The sequence below is a fragment of the Sceloporus occidentalis genome, unplaced genomic scaffold (assembly GCF_023333645.1).
Source record: "Sceloporus occidentalis isolate IW3139 unplaced genomic scaffold, rSceOcc1.0.p SCAF_107, whole genome shotgun sequence".
Lineage (NCBI taxonomy): Eukaryota > Metazoa > Chordata > Lepidosauria > Squamata > Phrynosomatidae > Sceloporus > Sceloporus occidentalis.
Genome location: NW_028317087.1, coordinates 752182 through 774406, shown reverse-complemented (window position 1 = coordinate 774406; position 22225 = coordinate 752182). Strand labels below are relative to the sequence as shown.

The window sequence follows — 22225 nt, the reverse complement described above, 5'->3', positions numbered from 1 at the left end:
TTTTTTTTTTTGCCAATGGTGTCATCCATAAGGATCCAGACTACAAGGTGAACACTGATATTTACCCCAAAAATTGCTTACAATTAAAATGACAGCAACCAAAGCATTTAATAAATGTCTACAATTGGTCCTCATACCCGTCAGGTCCAAAGTCCTGTCTATGAAGACCAGCGAGGCCTTGCTCTGGGCAGTCTTCCTGCGGTTCTTGGCTTGGGGGTAATTAGCTAGTTCCCCTGCGATAATCCTGCTTAGATGCCCCACGGCGTAGCATTCCTCACGCACCCCAAAGCCTTCAAAGAAGGCGTTCAGTGCCGAAACCAGTTTCTTTATGTGAACCTGAAATTCATGGGGCATGGAAGGCAGGTCCACATCACCTATGGAAGGGAATCTCTTCTTGTCAGGCCTGCTCCTGTTCAGGGTCTGCAGATCCTGAGACGCCACCAATGGAAAGAGGGAAGAGAAAGCTGGGGTAACTAGGAGGTGAGGTGATATGGGGGCAAGTAGCAGAGGGGCCCACATCACCTCAGCTGTGAAGTTCATGTTCCCCATCCACTCACACAGCTTGTCCTCCAGCTGCTGATAAGCGGCCCTGTCTTCTGCTTCCCCTGGACTAACTGCGGTCACCACCACACAGTACTGGAAGGAGCTCTGGCTCACCACATCCCTGATGACTTCTAGAGCTCGACCCCGAAGGTGGCTGCCCACCACGAACAGGGCCTTAGGCTGGTTGTTGGCCCCAGACTCGAAGCTGGAGAATTCCTTCACGTTTAAAGCTCCCGCGGAAAAAAGAAGCTCGGCACCCCCACACCAATGTAATATCTCTGCGCACGGAATGTCCATAAACACAACGGCCCGCCGGGCCTTGGCCAGCACCGGCTCCCATACCTTCAAGCAAAAAGCTGATAATCCCGGGCTACCAGCCATTACTAGAGAGGAACAAGCAAAGTATAAAAGTACAGCTGATTCCCCAAACAAACGCACGCCAGACTACTGACAGCTGCCGGCTGATGACGTGTTCGCGAGCAGCATGCTCGACACCAGAGACACAAAACAACCGCGCTCGCCTGTGTTACAGAAGCCATTTTGTTGGATCCGTCTGTATAGATTACAGTGAATCCAGACCTTCGCCCGGTGTGGTTTAGAAGCATTTATAGTGTTTACAGCTCTGAAGAACAGGGCGCGAGTGTATTGCGTCATCATTCCCACTGAAAAGAAGATGTGCGTAGTGGAGAGTTGGTTTTAAAGTATACTTCGTTGCCTCAAATTCGTTTGGGAGATTATGGAGTGTATTCACAAAACAGCTAGCTACTGGGAGATGTGTTTTTGGATTAACTGTGTCTGCTTCACAAGTGCATACCTGTGTTTTATATATATATCTAAATGATTATTAAGACCACTATTAAGATAGTGAACACCGAGTGCAGTCACTTAAAATATTTTGCGATATAAAGGGGGAAATAGGCGCTTTTTCCAGAGGAAATCGGGCGTGTGGAGTTAATTTCGTGATGTCAAAAGCCCTGTTTCTTCAGCTATACTTCACTGCTTTGTAATTACACACCTTTGATACCGCAAAGCTCCAAGTTAGCTAATAAAGCCTGATAATTAATACATATTAAAAAAATTTTTGTACACATGTTGAATACACCTGTTGTTTGCACTCTTTGCTAACATACATTTCCTCTTGTGGATGGGAAAAAATGAACATTAACGCAATTCTCCCTTTAGTAAATAGGCCAGACAACGGAGTTTGCATGAGAATTGTGGCTTCCACTCCTTGACTTCTTTATACATTATGACGGGTCAAGCCCCAGTGAGCTTCTGTTACAGGAGGGCTTGACTTGCACTGTTATAATTTTACCTGAATCAGTGAGATTTCTGCAACATTGTCACCCGTTGAATTATACATTATATCCCTTCTTGCTGGAGAAACTTGAAAGTGCTGGACCTTCGTAAAGGAATATCCAAGGGAGATGAAACAACTTTCCTGCAAATTCTCCTCTAAATGGAGTGGTGTTCTCCAACCTAGAGGGACGAGAAGAGTGTCTATAGTCTAGAGCCACAAGTCAATGGGCCAGTTACAAGGGATATCACTAATCTCCCCAACCAGTTCATTAACATTATCCGGGGGTGGAATCTGATTAGATAAGGGTGGAATTACCAGTCCCTCCTTGACAGATATAGGAAAGGCTGAACTTGATGGACGCATGTCTTTTTTCAGCCTATGTAACTATGTTCAAAGCGCATCGGATATTCCGACCGGACTCATCAAAACTACGTAACCGGAGGGAATGCGACAGCACGATAAGTGCAAAGAAATACAACCCCGTTACCCATTCAGTCTTTACACCAGAACACAAACCAGCAGCCGCGCTTATACCGGCGGTGAAACAAAAGTAGAACTTTTGCCCTTTTCAAATATGTACGATTCGTCTCGGTCACATGATAACAGACTGTCTTCCAATTGGTTGTCGGAGTTGGTGCGACAGTGTTGACCTCTCGCGAGATCGGTTTCCCTCCTGCTTTTTTTTTTTATGAGGAAAGATGTCCGCCGGCGGAGAGCTGCTGGAGCGGATGGTGGTTTCGTCGGAGATGAGCAGCTCTGCTGCCGCTGTTACTGCTCCCTCCTCAACCCCTCCCTCCGCAGCGCCCGTGAGCACAACCGGCTCCACGGTGACGGCTGCTGTAGGGGGCGGAGGAGACGGTGATGAGGAGGAAGAGTGGTTGTATGGGGGTACGAGTCCTAGTGCGTATTTGTCTATCTGGCTGTTATCCTCTCCCCCACAACCCGCTCAGATGTGGCATAGCTACAGTCATAGCGGTTACACCGGTACCTAGGGGTGCAGAGTGTGCGCTTTACAAATACCCGGGTGTTTCACCTGTGGCCTGTGTTGAGGGTACATCCAGTGACCGCCTCTGTGCACAGCATGAGCGCCATGCATTATTGTGTATTACTTCCGGTGTGAAAGCTGCTCCAGGTCACTTTGCTATAGAGGTGGTAATTTAGAAGGATGCTGCATGTGCATAACAATAATAATGTGTATATATATATATATAAGGCCCCCTGTTACCCTTCTGTATATAGGTTGGTGATGCCTTTTCTTTTCATGTGGCAGAATTTTTTTTGAGTGGGTATAAAATCCTGGTCATTTAACTGTGTTTATGGACCTTTTCATTCACAGGCTTCACTTTTTAGTGTGACCTTGGTAATATTGGCACATTTGCCCTTTTCCTATTTTCTTTTCATAAATCACTTTATAAACCTTTGTGTTTCTTTATATAAAAATAAATTGCTCTATAATGAAGTATTGCTAGCCTCCCTTCTGTTGAATGAGGGCCGGGGTGTACAGCTCTGGTCCTTCAGGGCCCCAATCAGCCTGTGATTTTTGGTTATCGCATCATGCGCATGATCCCTTCAGGTACAAAATAAAAAAACAAATCATTAAATTACATGTTTTCAGGCACATTACTTGTGGCCCCCCAAGGACTGGAGTTGTTCATCCCTGAGCTTGTCAGAAAAAGTGTTCCTCATTGCCTAATAATATATAAATTAAGAAAAACCTGTAGCATGTCAAGTACTGAAGCTTGGAAATGTACCAACATTCACTTGACAGATGCCTTTTTGTCAGATCTCTAATCTTTAGTGCAGTACTATGTATATGTAATAACACTAACACGCACACACCACAGGTAAAATGCATGGGATGCTCTTTGACTTTGATGCAAATGGCTCTTCTGGTTACTCGCTATTTTTATTGGCTAATAGCAGTCAGCCCACCTATATTAGTCTGATCTGTGTCTTAAGGGGTTATATTTTATAATTAATAGTTTTAATGTAATAGTAACTTGGCCTCTACATAGAACATTGACTTCTTTTTGGTTTGTGGTGTATGGTTTCTTGCCTTTTTACGGAAATAGTGCTGACAGCAGTGTTTATGTGTTATGATGGACCCTTTATATAGCGTGCCGCAATGTACAAGTCATTTTTTTCCATTTGTAGAAGAAAATGAAGCAGCGGGACCTGATGATGATGAAGAGGACATGCCAAGGTTTGCTTTCATTACTACAAGCCGTTCTGTGTATTGGCACATGGCCAGCGTGTGTCACCTCTGATTGTGTTGCACGCTTGCATGCTAGTATTGCCTGTTCCTATAAAGTACACTGCTAAGTGATAGATGTTCCAGCAATGTGATCTCTAATGCTAGAAAAGTTTGTCTTTGTCAAGTGGCAGTTTGTTGGCATACTGTTTATTTACTTTCCTGTTTATTTTCTAGCTCTCATCCTGTACCTGGCACTAAAGCAGAAACTACTGAGAACGGGGTTGCGAAAACGGTAATTGTTTGCATTTGTTAGCTATATTAAAATAACATGTTATGCTGCTAGGTTTAGTGGTATCCGTGTAGTAAACAATATATGGAAAGGCAATATTGTACAGAGACATGAGTGTTACTGATTGTGGGATTTTGGAGACCTGTGCAGTTTATTTGTATCTGTGTGTAGTTTGAGTTAAGTTACTTGTTTCAAATGAAGACTCTGGACATGTTAGAGTACACACAGACGGGAGTCTGGAATAGCAGAAGTATTTTCAAATTGTGCTTTATGCATTGGAATGGTACATTGGATGTGGTGTCTTGGGAACTAAATGTAGAGCCCAACAAACTGTTGTCACCCTGTGCTTAGCAAGATGAGGACCAAAGGCTACTCCTAACCAGTAAATTATATGCAAATCTTTCTTGATTTTCAGGTGACTGAGACCGAGGATGACAGTGAAAGTGACAGTGACGACGATGAAGATGATGTTCACGTTACTATAGGAGACATTAAAACTGGAGCACCTCAATATGGGTATGCTTTAATTGTTCAAATCAAGTTATTCAGCGTCAGATGTGTTAAAGTGTTTGAAGCTTTACCTAGCAGACTTTGTACAGGTTTTTATAAGATCTACTTGCGTTTCTAGGAGCTATGGAACAGCCCCTGTTAATCTGAACATCAAAACAGGAGGAAGAATTTATGGTGCGGCTGGTGAGTCCTTCTACTGTAACCCTTTAAATACAGTATGACAAAGGAGGCAGGCGGCAGATAACATTTAATACACGTTGGCCTTAGGATGCATCTACATTACGTGTGCTGATATCCCAATAATAACATGCTCTCTTACTTATGAAAATGTAGATCATTCTTAGCTCAATGAACAGCTGGGAGGATTTGCAGGTTTTGTTTCATTCCATGACATTATTGGTTTTAATAAAGGAAAAATATAAAATTTTCATAGAGCAATGATTGAGCTATTTTCTGTCCAAATCATACTTGGCATTTCCTGGACTAAGGTTTACAGCCCCAGTCCTTTCCTAATTTTGTCCTCTAAAAGTGACATTTGTCAATATGGCCCACTCTGCTAAGGGTGTTGATAGTAATAAAAAATGCTCTTATAATGTGCATTTATATATTACATTTTTCATCTGATTAATTGGTATTTGTAAGCACTTTTTTTACATTTACATTTTTTAGCAGACTTAATGTGTTCTCTTTTCAGACTAATGTATACATTTGTAAGTCTTTGGTGCTTTACTACTATAATGTGTTCAGATATAATGAGAAAACAGTTGGATGCATTTTGGGTTTGTTATCACAAATGCAATAATGTTGCTGTTTCATGCAGGTGGCAAAGTTAAAGGAGTAGATCTGGATGCGCCTGGAAATATTAATGGAGTTCCGCTGGTTGAAGTAGACTTGGATTCTTTTGAAGATAAACCTTGGCGAAAACCAGGTAAAATAATGTTTTAATGAGTTTGTGGTTTATTTTTGTTACACCTCTACCTTTTCAAGGCTAATTCATGATAATCCACAGTTTCTCAATATGTCAAGACATGCAATTTCACTTATGCTACACTTCTGCAGCATTGTTATCATTTAATTCTCCCCTCTAGGTGCTGATCTCTCAGATTATTTCAATTATGGTTTTAATGAAGATACATGGAAAGCTTACTGTGAGAAACAGAAGAGGTTAAGAATGGGACTAGAGGCTCTTCCGGTCTCCTCTACAACAAATAAAATTACGGTACCTGATTTTAGTAATCATATGACACACGTTATCCTCATTATTATTAATATCGATATATCGCACGCTTTCTATTCTCGTATTGTGCGGAAAGTTAGTGGTATAGTAACGTGGTTTAAATATATTTGTGTGAGACAGATTTCCAGTCTTTGTGATTTGCGCTTCAGCAGGAATAACTCTGGATCGCAGGTGGGAATTGTGTTGTGCTAATAGATCTTCACTGGATAAGTCATTTATGTGTGTTAGCCGCTACATCTTCTTAACCCCTTTGACAATGGATGTTCTAGTATGTCTCAAAATTCTGGAAGTTGGCGTCAGAGCACATACTAGTAGGTCCTGCTGCTTTAATGAAGTTATTTTTATTTTTTTGTATTCAAAGGTACAGCAGGGCAGAACTGGAAATACCGAAAAGGAAACTGTTTTGCAGACAATAAAACAAGAGTTCACTTCTCCCACTACCTTATTTAAAAGTGGTGTTCCACCTCCGGGGTAAGTTAATGGGTCATCTAATTCCGGATGTAGTTGGGTTGTTTTTTTTTTATTCACTCATGCAAGTCCTTTTTAGGAGAGAACTGCCAGCAACAAATATAGTTTCTGCAAAAAAAAAAAAAAGAAAGGGAAACGTGTAGACATCATATACAACAAGTTAAATTACATAGAAACTTCAGTTTTTAGAAATTAATTTTAAAACAGCAGATTAAGTTCAGAGAACACTATTTGCTGTAAATACATTGATTCATATAGTGGGATTCACAGTGGGATGTGGTAAGCAGTTTGTGTGCATAGGAGGTGCTTATTTGACTAAAAAAACCCTTATTCAAATGGAAGAAATATGAATGATTTTGCCACTTTTGTAAATCTCATTTGAACTATGTGTACTTGCCAATGTGGCAATGGTACTTCCCGCAGTGAGGATGTATGATAAATAATTACATAATAATGACTCCAAAGTCAAAATTATGTTTCCCGTTTAGCCCTTTCACTGCTATAGTAATATGTAATGCATTACTCATGTCCCTGACTCTCAAATGCTTCAAATCATATCTTAAATTTAAGGTTTGCGTGACATCTTCACCAAGCCTTACCTCTTGTGACATTATCAATCCTTGTTGGCCCTAAAGGGCCTTTTGGTAGCACCAGGGGTTACATCTTGCTCCTTGTAGTATATTCGTCCCTCTTGACTGTCTTATAGTAGGAAACTCTCTGGCACGATTGATGTCATCGGGCAAACCACTACAATCACACGGGTGGAAGGACGACGGCGTGGTGCCAATGAAAGCAATATCCAGGTAACGCGCAGTGTGTTAATGGAAATACTTTGCTTCATCAGACCAACAGAATGTACAACATGAAACTCCGGATTCATGTGGCCGAGAATGGCGTGTGTCAGTACTCCTGATGCTCTGAGTCTGAACTTTTTAGCTTTTTAGTTTAGTTTTTCTTGTTTTGTGTTTTTATCGCCAATTATATGTGGTTATGAGACAATATTTTTCAAAGCCATTCACCATGTATCATTTGTACTGATCTTAAAATGCTTTACAAGTATACCTGCTCAGACCCCCCCCCCCCAGGGGCGGAAAGGAAACCACGAAGGCAGAAAATGGCCTTGATTTTAGTATTTTATATTATGTAAGAATTTCCTGTCAAGAGGAATACCATTAAGTGATCTTGAAAGAGAAATACAATTTGCTCGCTTTAGTGAATTTTGATACGACAGGAAGTATTTCTTTTGGCAGTGTTAGTTTTTGCTCATGATTTGTAACCTAAATAAACTCCTTTTTATAGTTAAACCATTTTGTAGTTTAAATGCACAATGTGCAGAATTTGTCTAAGGAGTCTTGGTGTGCTTTCTGTGGTCACACACATTCCATCAACCCCATTTTCAACAATTTCTTATTGTTGAATAAGAAAATGTATTAATGATTGCGCAGATCTAATATACACTTCCAGCAGTTTTGAGTTTTTGGAATATGTATAAATAAAAATGTCACTTTTTATTTTTATAGGTCGTTTCGGAACAGTCTCCCTCTGAAGTGGATAACAATTTTATCAAACCACCGCCGCCATTTTTCCCTCCTGGAGCCCCTCCCACACACCTTCCTCCTCCTCCACTCTTCCCTCCTCCCCCGTCTGTCAGTACAGCCCCTCCTCTGATCCCACCGCCGGGTAAGATGGCACATCATATTTTAACTGAGACTTTTTTGCACAAAACTCTTGAATGTATTAAGATATTGGCCCAGAAGTTAAGCACTCTTTTGAAACGTGTTGGCTCATTTAATACTCTGAGGAGCAGTGGAAGATTGATACATTTGTTATATCTTAAGTTTATGAATTAATCGAACTGGTTAGATAATGTCTCCATAAAACATATTCTGGTTTTTTTTGTTGGGGCTAATAGTTAATTTAAATGTTAAGCGATGATATTTTGACTCTGAAATCTCTACCGGTTTGTTGCTGCATGAATTTCACGAATGTTAAAGCTTTTGTTTTCAAAGTGATGTGGGATTTCTTTGGAGGGGTTAGGGGTGCATTTAGTCTCTCATATAGACCCCTTCTTTTTTTTTTTCTTTTTTTTTCTTCTTCTCCTGTAGATTGTAAGCTTGTGTTCAGGGCCCCATCTGCCTCTTGTAGCTGTTTGTTAGTCTGTCAGGTTTTATCTTGTCATACCCTTTGAATATATGTACTGTGTTGCTATGGCGATAAGACCCCTTTTCAAACGGTTACCTAAGTCTATGCATGACATTTGTTTTTTTGCAAAACGTATCTGTGTGGAAAGGGAAATCGGTGATAGATATATCTAAACGTATGTTACTAGCCAGAGTCATGGCTTCCCTGAAAGCATCGATGACCCCTCTGATCCGTCTCTTTCCCACTACAACAGTACTCTTCCAGGTCTCATATTTAACTATTTGTGTCCACGAGAAGAAAGTCAAGCAGCTGTATTTTCTTGCCTGTGCTGTGGTCATATGTTTCCGTCAGGCGTCCCTACACCAAGGATACTCGTTTACATTTATTAAGTTGTAGGTTCAAGATCAATTAAATCCTTTTATTGCTACAAGGATTTACTGTCCCTTTAAATATTTATTTTATTGCTCTGTTTATAAACTGGTGATTAAGTTATATAAGCTGCCATGTTGGCATGTGATCATGTGTATTTTCCCTTCTTTTTCTTGTTACACCAACACGTTCTGGCATTTTCTTATTCCCATAAATCAGGACTCGCTGTACATCTGCAGCAAACCACGTAGGGCTGCGGCTTTGGCTCCTGATGGTCCTTGTTTTATTTGCGCTCCATCCAGCACTTTATCTTCAAAGCTGTTTTAAAAATAGCCTTGTGCCATAGCTCCTAGGTTCACTTAGGGGAAAACGGCACAGTTGTTACCTCGCATTAAGTAGAAAAAAACTCCTGTGGAGTTTTCTTTCGAAGCAGGGCCTGCTTTGAAGTCCTCTTGTTAGACGGTATTCTTTCTTCCTCGTGAAGCTTATTTCACGGAAAGCCGTGCTTGGGATATTCCTGTAAGTTCACTTGGAGCTTTAGCTTATTACTTTAATAGCGGGTAAGAATGTCCCGTCAGTACTGTGAATACGCGACCCTATTAGCGGCCGGCGTAACTTGTTTCTGATGTGTGATCAGTCGATTAGCAGTAAGCGGTTTGTGTGGCCTTCGGTGTATGCGAGATTGTTCTAGAAGGATTCCCAAGGCTCATCTTGTACTTTAATTGTTTTAAAATAGTTACAGATGGAGAATCTGTTCGAGATCTTTACGTGTCTTTAGGCCATAATAACATTAATTAATTGTGTCGCATTCATCGGTGTCAATAAATGCTGGCTCTCAAATCTTCATAACATGGAAATTACTTTGACATTTTGCTTTCTGGCTGAATGAAACCATTATTGTAAATGATGGTGTAAACATTCTGTAAAAACACACTGTCATGGCCTTCAGACGATTACTTTATAACTGCCAAGACTGATTTGTTTCAGGGTTTTACCGGCGCATGCCTTCTGTTCTCATATTACATGCATGTTGGAGTCACTCCGGTGCGTTTTACTGCACGCCGGCATTCTTTACGTATTGCGGTTAGAAAATCAGACATCTGTCTCATTGAACTCCTCCACACCCCTAGAAGCGATATGCTCCTTGCACATGCTCAGTAGAACTCCTCATTTCAATGGGAATAGCAGCAACCAATTACGCGTATGCTTTTTCGCCTACCTGCATGTGATTGGCTGCTGCTCCAACGACTTCAATTCCATGATTTAGGAGACGCGCTCCAATTTACACGGAGTAACGTTCATTGGAGTCTATGCATCACATTTAAAAAGAAAAATATTTTCTGAACCAGACTAGCGATTAATTTTTTTTAAATTTTTTTTAAGGGGTATATTCGTGCTCATGTCTTTTCTGCTCCTGGTATAAAGACGTGTAATTGCCAAACCTCTATGAAGCATATAAGCTGCAGTGGCATTGTGATGTGTAAACGGTACATGTTACACGCCGTTTTGTGGCTTCTCGATGTAGTGTTGAATGGTCTAGGTGTTTTAGGGACATAGTTCCCTAAGGTGTTTTTTGTTTTTCGTGTTACAAATGTCTGCTAGTGCACATCACAAGCCGTAGTGATTCTGGGTGACATTGGTGACTGAGCGCCTGTTTGTCATGCCAGCTATACATGTAGAGGGTAAACTGGTGACGAAGTTACAGGAAACTATTTGTAATATGTAGCAAATCTGTCACCATTGTACAGTGTAAGAAGATAAAACACAAATAACTGTTTTGTAGAAGCCAGTACAAGTGATCTGTGAATTGGAACCCTCCTATATGACATCCCGTCATGGAGTGCTTACCTCATATCTTTGTTGTCGATACTTCCTTGATCTGCTTCGCCTTTTTTGAACAATAACATTTTTCCGTTCCAAATATAAGTTATATATAGTTGCTGTTGTGGTACTAAATGAATCTAATGTATGTCCCTTTTTTTGTTTCCCCCAGGAATTCCTATAACTGTCCCCCCACCAGGTAAGAGCGAACACCACTGCTTGGTATGACCTTGCCATTGGATGTGGGTACATTTTTCTAGCATTTCTAGATGATTCAATTATTTTAATTGAATTTCACAGCTATAAAAGTCAGATTTAGCAGGGCTTATCCTTTCAGACAGTTAAGGTGTCTGCTGTCTGTACATCACATTACTTACTCACATCCTCACCTGCCGGGGTCACAAAAACATGTTTTGGGTTCTTTTTTGTCTTTTTAAGCACGCTATATTTTATTTTTTAGGCTTTCCTCCTCCTCATGGAGGGCCTCCACCCTCTCTAATACCAACAATAGAAAGGTAAGTTTCTTGATTTGTGTGTATGTGATGTTTCATTTCTCCAGCGCCTTAGAAATGTAAATACACACACACAAAAACAGTAAAGATGGCAGAAACATATGCATGTGTGCATAAACCATATTGGCTCGAATATAGGCCGCACCCTAAAAGTAAGGTGCTTTTTTAAAGAAAAACATTTCTGCCCCCCACCCCAAGACTTACCGGTGCAGACTCCACGGGTTCTTGCGGGGCCGGCGGGGGACATTCCCGGCAAGGGAGATTGTTAAAGCACATGGTGCAAAAGTGCCGGCAGCGGGGGGGGGGGGTTACGCTGATCGCCACTGCCGGTGAACGTCTGCAAGATGCGCTCAGACAACCTCCCGTGCCGGCACCCCCCCCGTGGGAAGTGCTGGCAGGGGAGGCTGAGCGTATCAGAGAGTAGGATATGGGTCCCCTGCACCGCTGCGGGGGATCTGTATCCTAACCCTGCTGCCTGCCGACCGGGACATGCAGTTCCGGGCGTCGGGCGCTAGACTCCGAATATAGGCTGCACCCCGACTTTAAGTGCGGCCTATATTCGGGCCAATACGGTATTATCTTTGCTTGCCGATTAGTGTCTGACTCTCTGGGCGTAAATCAACACCGGTATGGGTTGGTTTGTGAGTTTAATTCTTAACCAGCTTGATTAAATATCAGACATGTAGTATTTTACCCCAAACTCACACTGTAATAGGGCCAACATTAGAAACAGATGGGAGCGTTTCTATGAGTTGCGCAAATTTTGTTCTTTCTGGTCTACCACCATGCCCCAGGCGCTTACCATGAGATCGTACACTGTTACTACCTTCAGGGTGTATGTTGCATACATTTCAACAATTGTACACCCCCTTTTTCTCCTGTAGCACGTTCATATTTGCTTAATGCCCACATCACTGCTAGGATGTAACTTGGTAAATACGTTCTTATACTATTGGGTATCATTCTCTCCTCTACGGATAACATTACATGGAGTATGCTCTTTTTTTAAGTTAGCTTTACACTACCCAGTTTTCTAAAGTTAATGTTAAAAATCTTAAGTTTACGTTTTGCACCAGTTGTGCGTTTTATTGAAGATGCGATCTTGCATGAACCGTGCCGGATTTTAGCCATTTGAGCCATATTCATTTTGACGCTCCATCCAGTAAAATGGAATCAGAAAGGTCTGAATAAATGTATTAAGAAATTAAAAAAACAAATCCCATGGTGCATTTAATATAAGGTGAAGAAGGACCTTAAAGTGGTTCTCTTCCAGCTCAGATACTGGCTGCTATGTATGATTACATGTGCTATAACAGAACACTTGTTCCCATGTATTCTTTTCATAAGGTTTGCGTTTTACACTCCTGGTGTAAAAATGCTCTGAACCCTTTCAGAACAGAACATGGTCTCTGCTAATGTTGGCTGTTAATTCGCTTTTAACAATTAGTTTATTAAACTCTGTTTCTAGCGGCCATTCTTCTGGCTATGATGGAAGATCGGCGCAGGCGTTCCCGTATGGCAGTGGTAAGCGCACATTCTCCTATTTATGACTGATTTGTAACTGTTGTTTTTGATCAAAAGAAAACTTTTCTTTTGTTTTTAGGCTTGTTATTTTCATGTCGAAGCCTTTAATATATTCTTGTAGTTCTCGTTTTGATCTGAATGCTCAAAAATAAAATTGGTACACGTAGAGCTATGACAATGAGAAATCGGCCTCTGCAAACATCCACAATGTCATGTTATCCGCCAGCCTCCAGTAGAGCATACAGCCCTTCCCTTTGCCTTTTTATTTTTAAGAGCCTTGATACTTTTGTACGTTTCTTTGCTTTTGTCACCTGTTGGCGCTCTGGATGGTGAGGACGGGCAGCCTACTGTCTAGGTGACTCGGATTAGTGATGCTTGTCGTGACCTGATGTACGGAGGCAGCCAGTATATTAATAAACCGCTCTCTGGGTACTGTAGCTGCACGAGTAGCACCTTGGCCAAAACAAGCTTATCATTTCAATGCAAAGCATAACCTTACACCACTTAAAGGGCAGTGCAGCTCTTTAATGCATATGAGAGCTATGTGCTCCATTATTTACATGGTGCCCCTCTTACAAGTGCATGGGGACAGTCTGCAGAATCCCCCCCCATGTAGAAACATAGGAAAGTAATTTGATGTTGGCAAAGAATCATTTGGCCCATCTGATTTCTCGAGTTAAACACTCAGACTATAATCAGTCCTTGGTCTTGTGCCTAGCTTTATGCCGATCACACGCATGTTTAAATTCCCACACTGTATCATCCTCTACCGCTTCTGATGGGAGGCTGTTCCATTTACCACCGTACCACCGTCTCACTTTTAAGTTATAACCTCCTTGCTCTGACATTTTTCGTCTTACGTTTTTAAATGTTTCTATCATCAAGTACATCTACCCTCTCTTCTTTCCTCCAAGCTATACATACATTTATATTTATATATATAATATATATTTGCCCTGTTGCACTCTGTTTTTTTTGTTCTGTGGAAGGCATTTCATATACGTGTGTAGAATGTTCCTTTGTGTTCTGCAGTTGAGTTCTTACTATGTGCTGTGCTATAGTACATTTTATTTCCCTATCGTAAGGTCATAAAAGGGTTACCTTAGGAGCATTCCTCTTCTCTGGAATCAAACCATGTAACAAACCGATAAGAATGAGTGTGGGAATTAGTTTTACAAATTGCTGTTTATCTCAAAGTATTCCAGTGTATTGAGCAATCATCCGATTTCTGCCAAGCGCTTCCAGTTCATTGTTTTCTGAAACGTAGCCTGCTAATGAAGCCGCGTAGTCTGCTTATGAAGCCGCGTAGTCTGCTTTCAGTCTCCTGCGCTCTTGGCGTCTGGCTGTGCTTTATGTCCTTGGATATCTCCGTGCCTCCAGCTTGTCCTCGCTGAAGGAAGACGCGCGGAGTCATTGTGATCTGTTGCAGCTTCGAGCGAGGTTCTTCGTACGGCTCTAGTGCTCCACATCACAATGACTTCTTTACAGGATTTTATCCGTGTCCACTGTCTGCAGATGAAATATACGCGTTTGTGACCTGCATTCAGTAAAATACAGGCCAATATAGTGTATTACAAAAGCGAAAGGGGTAGGATGAATCTCTAAACAAGGTTGTGGATGTATAGGCAAAAATAAGAGTAAAATGCAGGTAAAGTGCGGCCACCACCAGGAAGCATCCTGGCATTCTTATTGGCAAACTCAAGTTTAGGCAAAAAGCTGCCGGACAGAAGTTGGCCAAAATTTTAAACAAGATGTTCATCGTTAGTGTGCAGTACTGTCATTTGTGTTAATTTGGCTGTAATTGTGTTAATTTTTCTCCATCTCCCCCAATGAAGTAGGATCTAATTGCATTATCGCAGTTAATGCGGCTGCGGGTGGGAATCCAGTGCTTTGAGCTCAAGCGCTTAGTAGATGAAAGCTGATTCCTAAAACGAAAGAAATCTATTAGATAGCGAATTACATCTGCATCCCCAAAAGACGTTCGCATCTTGTTGACATCATGACAAGTCAAGGAAATTAGCAGGCCAGCACATCCAGCTGCTTCTTGCTATTTCTGGCTGCTTGCCTCCGACAGGGATATTTCACCCCCATCTTTTGGCAGATTGATACTGTAGGATATTACTTTTTAATTTTAACCCCTTCTTTCACTCAGTTATGGTGTTTGAATTTGTATGTTGCTAGATACGGACAATCTTTAGAGCTTTGGAGCTTTTCTCAGATCGTTTAAAGGGACGCTTCAGTCGCCTTATACATTTTAATGAATATAATAGCCGTGTGGTCCCATTTCCAAATATATTTGCCCCTTTCTCCACCCGCCCGCTGAATGCTGCTGGAGATGTTTGGCCGAACGCATCTCCCCTCCGGTATTCAGACATCTGGTGCCGGTTGTCTGCTCTTTAAGACCTGGCCTTTTCCATTTCTTAACTAATGTGGCTCTCAGGGGCCCAATTACAGCAGCTCTGTCACTTTTCTCATATTCCCCTGTCTTGCTTTCCCTCCTCTTCAGTATTTCTCTATTGTCTTGGCTCAGTATTGCTGGCCTGCTCAGGTGGCCTTTTTTGAAGGGGCAATCGTTTTGGTCCTTCCACACTAAGCTGCGGATCTCTTCCACAATAGCAGCAGCAGCCGCAGGTACCATAAATTATTTGAAGGCGGAAGCTACGACACGGATAGCTTTTGATTGAGTAAATACTCTGATACATGTTCTAGCAGATCAGGCATGTCCTGCACTTCGGCTGAGATGGAGAAACAGGTTCTCAAACTTTTGGTTAATGTAAGTAATGCGGTTGATAACCTGTCACGTCTGCCCCGAGACCCCCACCATAAACCAAAAGCCTAATGCATTTTCCGTATTCCACCATATATCTTGGTTTACAAACTTTTTGCAACCTATAACACCCCATGAACCTTAAACATGCAAAATCAATGCGTGTGGATATCACGGCAACATCCATTTATCCACAAACTGTATGTCGGTTATTCTCAAGTCTACATGAAAAAAATGCTCGAGTTTCAATGCTATCTTTAAAATGAGCTATAGACTGCTAGGGAATTGGTGCTTCAGAATATTATATATTTTTTCATTGCCTGTATCTAGACTAACGTATACCGCTAAGACCCTTTTCTGGCTTCAATTGAATACAGCTGCTAGACTTTTATGTTTCTTTCCGTTTTGTGTTTTTTTGTGTTGGAGGAAAACCTTTAGATATAAATCCCGTTCCGTTCGCATTCAAAACCCTGACTAAGGAAAAATCAGCGTAATTCTATAATTGTCGGTGAAATACTTTTGCCGGGTCAAGATCGGGTACGAAACGTTCTGTCTCCTTGGGTGACGCGCTACGACCAGCACGGAATCCGATGCTTCCTAATGTTCTACCCGGCGGAGAATGTGAAACCGCCAGAAACTCAACAGTTTGCCTCAAAAATAATTTGTAATGCAACATAATTCGTAAAGCTACATAGAATTTTCTAGGTACTTTTTATACTTTTTGAGTAAATGTTTCATTATCTGACCCACTCAACTCTATAGTTAGTTTTAAAGTTATTGCGCCTGCGGAAGGTGCTGCTACTTACATCGAATGTAACGCGTTCATATCTAGCTTCTGCATTGAAAACATTCCCAGCACTGTGACGAAGATAAACCACAAATAACCTCGATCTCTTTGGAGCGATGCTTGCATTGTGACTGTGGATAATATGATATTGGTACAATTCTAATGTTTGGTGCCGGTGACTCGCTGTGAGGTGTTATTCCCCGTGAGACAAATCCTGCCGTATAATAAAATATCTCCCAGATTTGTTTAATGGCCCTTTTGGATGTTTTCCCAGAATACGCTTGGCACCGTATTCACTTGAGAATAGTGACTATGTATTTGTGAGCCACATCTTATGCACTGAAAAGGGACATTTTTGTAAGTTCTGGGGGAATTTGACTGTTATAAAGAGAGAGAATACCTCTTCTTGGCTATTTTCATGCAATTTACGAGTGATTGTGAGAAATTGACCCGCAAAACCTGTTTTCTGTGTTTCCTTGCAGTATCTTTTCCTCACCTTCCTGGTTCTGCTGGAGCGTGGTCCAGCCTGGTAGACACATCCAAACCCTGGGATTACTATCCGAGAAGAGAGAAGGAAAGAGACCGTGAAAGGGATAGAGACCGTGAAAGAGACCGGGACAGGGATCGAGAGCGGGAACGTACGCGTGAACGAGAGCGCGATAGAGAACGAGAGAGGGATCACAGTCCGAGTGTTGGCGCTTACAATAGGTGAGTAAACGTTTCATGCCCCCCCCTAAAATAACTGCTCTCTGGTCACAACAACCACCAAGACACTGCTTACAAAACCTGTACAAGTTGTTCTGGATCCTTTGAACACGCTCCTGTCAAATAATACTGCTCTCGAGACTGGTTTACTCACTCAGCGATTTCTCAGCCCTTTCCGAATGTTAAGGGGGCGCTGTAGCCGCGATAGTATGATAGCTGTATTTGGGAAATGGTTAATGCATGGTTAATTCTGCATAATGCATTTGCCTGTTTAACCATCCCCAAGTACTCAGAGGTGTCAGGGACATTAGACGGCCCCTTCCAATAAACAAAACTACTCTGTGCCTGTTTCCAGCAACACCGGGTGCCAGTTTCATTAACATAGCAGGGGTAGGGGTGTTGTCTTATCACATTATGCTTCCCATCACCCACATAATTACTGTTCCTGAGAGTTATGGGTGTTGTAGTCCAAAAAGCTCACTAACTTATTTATTTATTAAAAAATGAAACATGCACATTTAGTTAAGATTCCCGCTTTTATGCGTTACTGATAAAGTGGGTTCTCGTGCATATTTCCTGTGTTATCTGTAACCATCGCTGCATGGGTTTAAGGGAAGCAGAACGTTTGGTAATTGGGCCGATCCGGTTGTGTTGGATGGAGACTGTGGCCGGCCTCTGTATTAAGTAAATTCCCAAAGCCTGAGCTGGTCGGTGTTTACGTGCAAATTACTTAAAAGAATTTGCTTTTTTGCACACTGAGTGTACAAAGCTCTGAATGTGAAAATGTGCTGTGCTGGGTGCCGTGTCCTGCTTTCTTCCCCCGTGTAACATGCGTGCTCTGCTAGCCGTATGTTTTACAGGATCGCTCGCGTTAACCCATTAAATGATGGTGCTGGTAGGAATCTACATAAAGTTCTGCTTCGTGTAACATGGCATGGGTTTAAAAAGCGTCCTGTTGGGCTACTTTGTGTTTCTGTGGTGTAAGTATGATGAAGGGGATTTAGCTGACGTGGGTCTGTGGCCCATTAAATCGTGTCTCGTATGATCGCAGAAATTCGTCCTTCGACTCGTATCGTAGCGCGTTGAAGGTGTTCATATGGCGGTTGTTAACCTCTGGTGGTATGTGGCATAGTGGGTGCGATAGGAATTACCATTTCCCCTGTTTGGCAAACGTTTACTTTTTGATACATTTTAATGTTTAAATGTCGCATGCAGATTAGGGACTAGTACCCGGTATACTTTGGTTTGGGCTCTGTTAGTGTTACAGTCTTGTAAATGGCGTGCGCTTCATGTTACAAATTACAGGGCGAGTGCCTTGGCGTTGAGGATCCGATTCCACATCTGTCATACAGACAGCTTGATCCCAATCCAAGGAATAGATGGTCCTTTTAATCCCGTGCAGGGCGCATAACTCTGAAATAGTTAATTTGGGAGACTTGGGCTTAATCGTTTCCAGACCAAGCCAGGTCTCTCCGCTCTTGCCAGCTATAAAAACACAGGCATCTAAGGGGATGCTGCAGCTTCCCCCTCATCTGACCCTCCGCGGCCCACCCCTTCTCCGTGTATAGATGGCCCCCTCAGTGTTTCCATATGTTTTCTTACCTACCCAGCCATCTTGTGTGTAAAGACACTGCGAGGTTTTATGAGCTCGCTCTCGCTCAGCTGTATGCCATTTTCCATGTTGTATCTCTGTATTTTCCATTTGAATTGATTTATTTTATTAGAGGCGCTTGCTTTGTTTTCTGCTAGTAAAATGTTATTTTCCACAGTAGTGTATTATTCTCTGTCTAAAAAAGCCTGTTCTTAGTTAAATCTAATTTCCTGCTTCAGTCTGTTTACAGGAGCCTGTAGCAACCAAACTTCCTCACACTGTCCTTTGCCTAATGTAACCGGGAACTCCAATGTTAACGGGGGGATATTACATGAGAAGGGTGATACTGTGGAAGGCTCGATTTGCCTTGAAATGTCCTTGTTAGAAATGGTTGCGGACACTCTAGATGAGTAACTTTCCACGCAGCGATCTGGGGTTTGAATGCTCTTCTCCGCTGTTGTACGATTCTCAGACGTGGCTAACCGTTGCTTGTGATCGTGTGCCAGATTATACTGTCTCTGGTCAGAGCCAAACGCCATGACCGAGCACTGTGAGTCACATCAAGATCCAGCCTCGTGTAATGTCTTCGTCTGTTCTGCGGTCCAAACAAGCCCTTTTAGTTTGAAGGATTAGGGGAAATGTATCAAAATGCTACTGCGACACTATTTGAGTGATAATTTTTACTCCATTCATTTCATTTACTTTGATTGTATTACGTGGATACTGAGAGAATGCACAGGGCTTAATTTTATTATAACTGTCTTCTGCCAGAAACTACCAATAATACATATCAAGTGAAACAATGGCCTGCCTTTTTAAATAACGTTTATTCAAATCTACAAGAAGTCATGGCTGCTCTGTAATGCTTCCTCCGCTGTTTGCGCCGTTGGGAAACTGCACTGCGTTTTCACACTTACAAAGTATTTTTAGTAATGGGTAATGTCCTTGTTGCATTGCAGTCGTAGTCTAATTACATGACCGCTTGATCCTGTTTGTAGGGACAGCTTGCCTAGCATGGCTGCCGGGTACACCAGCCGTGGCAAAAGCCGCAATAGATCGTCCCTGTTCTGGAGACGCTCTTTAGCCCAGGGGTCAACAAATTTTGGTTTGGATCTAAGAGCCAGCCAAGAAAATCAGGCAGCAGCTTTTTATTCTTCCCCCAATAATGTTTTTTTATTTTTATATATTTACCTTCTGGTCCGCAATTAAAGTATATTTATTGGGGCAATATAATATACAACACACATCAGTGCTCCACCACTTCGTACAATACCGCGGTTAACCCCTTAATGACAGGGTATTTTACACCTGGATATCTAGGACACCACCTAGGGACGGATTGGGCTACAGAAAATAAACCATTCTAAACCATGTTATTTTGAATAATCTAGATTATATATCATTTAAAAACGTGATTATTTTTGTTTAATCTAGTTTAAATGTTTTGTACGTCTTGTCAATCTGCATCTCCAGCGTTTGTTCTGGTTTAATATATGAAGTCTATCGGAGTCTGGAATCCTTTTTGAATAATATTTAGTGTTTATATTACTGATAGTAGCAATTATGAATCCACCCTCTTTTTTTCTGTTCTATTACCTAAAACCTGTAAGCAGTAGAACGTTTAAACTGCTAATATTTAAAGTATATTTTTATATTTTTTTGTAAACCTCGTCCAAGTGTAGTACTAACACTTTTTTGCACATGGAAACTAATCTTCCTCTTTGCTTGTCTCCTATGCAGCGAAGAAGAGCGATACAGATACAAGGAGTACGGAGATCGAACAGAACGGAGCTACGACCGCCACCGAGAGAGAATTAGCAGGGAGAAGGAAGAAAGGCACAGAGAAAGGAGGCATAGGGAGAAAGAGGAATCCTCCAGACACAAATCATCACGAAGGTAATGTCTTTAACATAATACAATATTTCACTTGTTTCACAGATCAGGCACTCATTATCCAAGAAAGTGAGATCCCCAGTCCTTACAGTGACTCAAATTAATATTGCTGCTAATCTGGGAAGGGCGTACAGAATCTGTACATTATATACTAATTTGAGTCATCGACTAGATAGCATTACAGCCTCCACCTTAGATGGGCCTGAACTTCTGCCTTACTGTATGTAGCGACGGGTGATCCCCTTGTTAATGTGAAAATGTAAAAGGCATCGAGTTGGAGAGGCAGTTCTCAGCTTAAATAAATTCCGGAGAGGAAATCCTACAGCAAGGAAGCGCTCGTCTGGCCTTTACTTCTCCATCACTTAATCTAATTCTTAGTGAATATGAGTATCTTCCCGTTATATAGAAAGAGAACCAGTTCCCGGCATGGGCAATCGTCTCAGAGATATTGGGCCAAAAGCTAACAGTACAGATAATAAATGCATAGCTTAAGTTGAGATCTATATGCTGACTGCCTTTTTCTGTTACCCAGTTTATATACAACATTTAAGCTTTGAGTGAAGTATAAACACTTTTTCTTTTTTTCTTTTAAAGTTTCATTTCTTTCAGTTAACATAAATAAGGTTTTAAAGGGTATCTATTACAAAAGGTCTCTGCAGTGAGCAGTGCTAGAAGTGCCAATGTGTTATCTGTATTTTAACACGGTAATATTGGCTGATAAGGATGCTTCTGCCGTTTAATAAGGCCTGACGGATACCGGGAAAGGCTTATAACAATCTACTCTGTTTATTGATGTGCTTCCTTTCGCTAGCAGCAGCAGGCGCCGTCACGATAGTGAAGAGGGGGACAGTCACAGGCGACACAAGCACAAAAAATCCAAACGAAGCAAAGAAGGCAAAGACACTGGAGCCGACCCTGCCCCGGAACCAGAGAGTATTGAGGGAGCAAATGCCGATTAGGTACAGGTGACCCATGTCCAGTGCGGAAACTACTCCCAGTTTTACCAAGCCTGCATTATGCTCCAGAAGCCATGAACCGGAGGCATCATTTTTCTGTGACTCGTAATATTCTTTAGCTTGTCATTTTCCTTTCTTTTTTTTCCTTTTTCCATTTGTTTGGTTTCTAGGGCGAATAAACTCTTTTTCCATGTTTACTTATGTTGACTTCTGTCTTACCACTTTCTTTTGCATTGGTATTTAGTAAAATATTCTACTAAAATATTACTTATTTTGTAAGACTTTGTTGAACTTGGTGTAAACAAGACAGACCAAAATATACCATGACTGACTTTGGTTTACACTGCAGATAATGCCTTATGGAGGATACATTCAGGCATTTTGTTTGACCTATTAAACAATAATGGAGTTACCCCATCAAAACCTTTAGCGAGTGAGTGTTTTTCTCCTTTCTAATAGGCGCATTCTCTTTAATAAGATAAGTGGATATTATTGCAAGGAAACACAATACATACGCACCGTTACACTGCATTGTAGCCATTTAATTGAGCAAAATGCGTATGCCAACCTGTCAACGTCTGTTTATAGGGAAACGGATGCTATTTAGTCATAATGGA

The 22225-nt window shown here is 41.6% G+C and overlaps 2 protein-coding genes across 2 annotated transcripts in view; one reads left to right on the top strand and one right to left on the bottom strand.

Moving 5' to 3' along the window:
- The window catches only part of LOC149283238 (sec1 family domain-containing protein 2-like), a 196633-nt gene extending 195709 nt beyond the window's left edge, over window positions 1-924 (bottom strand). Inside the window, exon 1 of the mRNA XM_089497812.1 lies at window positions 138-924. Within this exon, the coding sequence (XP_089353938.1) occupies window positions 138-924 (787 nt within the window). The remainder of the gene's footprint in view (window positions 1-137) is intronic.
- Window positions 925-2541: 1617 nt separating this feature from the next.
- On the top strand, window positions 2542-21611 carry LOC149283237 (pre-mRNA 3'-end-processing factor FIP1-like). The gene is made up of 17 exons (XM_089497817.1): window positions 2542-2731; window positions 3998-4046; window positions 4272-4329; window positions 4742-4842; window positions 4955-5019; window positions 5657-5764; window positions 5925-6055; window positions 6435-6544; window positions 7248-7344; window positions 8062-8275; window positions 9512-9514; window positions 11046-11072; window positions 11334-11388; window positions 12854-12909; window positions 16946-17171; window positions 20500-20655; window positions 21464-21611. Exons 1-17 carry the CDS (start codon window positions 2542-2544, stop codon window positions 21609-21611), a joined length of 1794 nt encoding a protein of 597 aa, XP_089353943.1.
- Window positions 21612-22225: the final 614 nt, after the last annotated feature.

Excerpts from the sequence above, each read along its gene's own strand:
- LOC149283237 (XM_089497817.1), top strand. The coding sequence starts at position 2,542 with ATGTCCGCCGGCGGAGAGCTGCTGGAGCGGATGGTGGTTTCGTCGGAG. Across the intron at positions 7,345-8,061 it reads CCAATGAAAGCAATATCCAG|GTCGTTTCGGAACAGTCTCC; the intron begins GTAACGCGCAGT and ends TTATTTTTATAG. Across the intron at positions 11,073-11,333 it reads TATAACTGTCCCCCCACCAG|GCTTTCCTCCTCCTCATGGA; the intron begins GTAAGAGCGAAC and ends TTTATTTTTTAG.